Genomic DNA, 2,042 nt, shown 5'->3' on the forward strand with positions numbered 1-2,042 from the left:
TCACTTGACCAACTGGGTACTTATCCTTGCCATCAAAGCTGATACTCTCACCGACTTGATGGCCTCAACCACCAACTTAGCGAACTCGGCATCAGTACTGAGGAGAGGCACGCTACTACCGCTTGGAAGGAGTAATAATATTACCAATGAATTTTGAGCTGAGACTAGTCTTAGCGATATTCACGAGGACTTGCTCATCGAGTGTCTTGGTCTTAACACCCAACGCATGTGGTACGTACTTAACACATTCCTTCATAGCAGCGCGATAGCCCTATAAGCAGAGTCACAACCCACAGGCTATGCCGCCACCCTCACCTGTATGACGTTGGTAGCATGAATGCCTCCTTTGATGAGCTCATTAGCCTTCTTTAAAAGTTCAGCAGCAACAAGTACAACAGATGTCGTACCATCACCGACCTCTTGGTCCTGTAGGTTTGAGAGCTGTTGGAGGACCTGATCATCATCATGATCACTACTTCCCCCTCAGAGTGGAGGCCAATGAATACCTTAGCCGCGGGATGCTGCACTTCAAGCTTCCTCATAATAGTAGCACCATCGTTGGTGACAGTGACATCACCAATGTCATCGACTAACATCTTATCCAAACCTTGAGGACCCAAAGATGACTTCAAAATATTGGCAACGGCCACCTGAATCGGTGCATGAGGGTAATGGCTTAGGCTGAGGGGAGGTCTTATTATTACAACAGCTGTGACGTTAGCGTTCCGAACCTCTTGTCCATGGACACGGGCTCCATCAACACTCAAGGGAGATGACATCAGAAAAGTAGAGGAACCACAAAACCGGGGAGGCTGAAGGGGAATCTTACAGAGTGCGGAGAAGCAGGGAAGCCTTGCAAAAACCGTAAACTCCATCGTTGAGAGAGCTCAAGGTAGTATAAGAATGCAAGATTGATTAGTAATGACCATGGTGAAAGTAGCCATATCATGGAGGTTGCCAGCGTAGACCCCATAGTGAAGGAGCGGTCGGGTAGTAACGGAAGGACCTAATCTGTGGCCTTCAATTTAATGCGCATCAGAGCTACTGGAGCGTACAGCCCTCCGTGCCTGTGCTCATCTTCTGGTACCATCATCCTGCCCTCCTACTATACTACTACGTAGTCTGCATAGCTTTCTAGCATGTGTACTAACTAGATGGTGACTACTAGGAGTGGGAGGCTTTTCATTACAGGTAGGGGTTATGACGGCCAAAGGCAGTGGGAAGGACTTCGAGGTTGAGGAGATGATAGTCAGGGAGATGTATTCAATATCCTATCATTAACGAGAGTGATCGTACCTTCCTACAGGTCGAGAATGCTCATGCGGCCATCACGAGAGGATTTGCCAGCCCTACCGGAGAGGCTGCGAAGGCATTCATCTCCCAGACGCGTCACGGCGTTCGAGCCCAGCGGGGACGAGGAGGTAGTAGTAGTAGTAGTAGTAGTAGTAGTAGTAGTAGTAGTAGTAGTAGTAGTAGTAGTTGTTGTTGTTGTAGTAGTAGTAGTAGTAGTAGTAGTAGTAGTAGTAGTAGTAGTAGAAGTGGCCTTCCTACACTTCATCGGAATCAACGCCCTTAGCGAGGTTCAATGTACCGCGTTTTACACAGGTTTCCGTTATTGATATCTGTAAAGTATTGGCCCTCGCCCTTCTCGATGTTGAAGGGAAGATGGTAGAGGATTTTGCCAACGAAGCCACGGTAGGTTGTTGACGCCTTCCCCCCTCCCAGTACAAGCCTTTCCGCCAGAATGAGCCTCGAGAACGTTTGATTGCAGCACTGAAGCTGTTGATGGGTACTCCTACAGCCTTGGAGCGAATGAAGACGATCGAGTTAACTTATGGAGGTGTCGAAGAACACGAGGCTCCACTCTCTGGTGCGTTAACGAATGAATCAAGACAGCAATACCATTACAGACTCGACCACCAGCCCTGTTGTGGGCCGCTCGCGCCGACGGAGGACCGTTCGCTCCTCGGCTTCGTCATCGTCTCCATCGACCATTGCACTCACTTCCTCACCCTTGCCTGGAGGCACGGACGCCTCGTCAA

At 49.3% G+C, this 2,042-nt stretch overlaps 2 protein-coding genes across 2 annotated transcripts; one reads left to right on the forward strand and one right to left on the reverse strand.

Annotated features, from left to right (window-relative positions):
• Pmar_PMAR017003 (t-complex protein 1, alpha subunit, putative) lies at positions 1-779 on the reverse strand (the record flags this gene model as incomplete). Its single annotated transcript, XM_002786324.1, has 5 exons — positions 1-97; positions 120-271; positions 316-453; positions 507-650; positions 705-779. The coding sequence occupies 5 exons, from the start codon at positions 777-779 to the stop codon at positions 1-3; spliced, it is 606 nt and encodes a 201-aa protein (XP_002786370.1).
• A 151-nt stretch (positions 780-930) lies between these two features.
• Pmar_PMAR017004 (hypothetical protein) lies at positions 931-2,042 on the forward strand (the record flags this gene model as incomplete). Its single annotated transcript, XM_002786325.1, has 7 exons — positions 931-990; positions 1,040-1,143; positions 1,192-1,259; positions 1,307-1,421; positions 1,606-1,695; positions 1,744-1,870; positions 1,911-2,042. Coding segments are annotated over exons 1-7 (679 nt in total), but the record flags the coding sequence as incomplete, so codon positions are not given.

Source organism: Perkinsus marinus (assembly GCF_000006405.1).
Source record: "Perkinsus marinus ATCC 50983 genomic scaffold scf_1104296931434, whole genome shotgun sequence".
Classification (NCBI taxonomy): Eukaryota; Perkinsozoa; order Perkinsida; family Perkinsidae; genus Perkinsus; species Perkinsus marinus.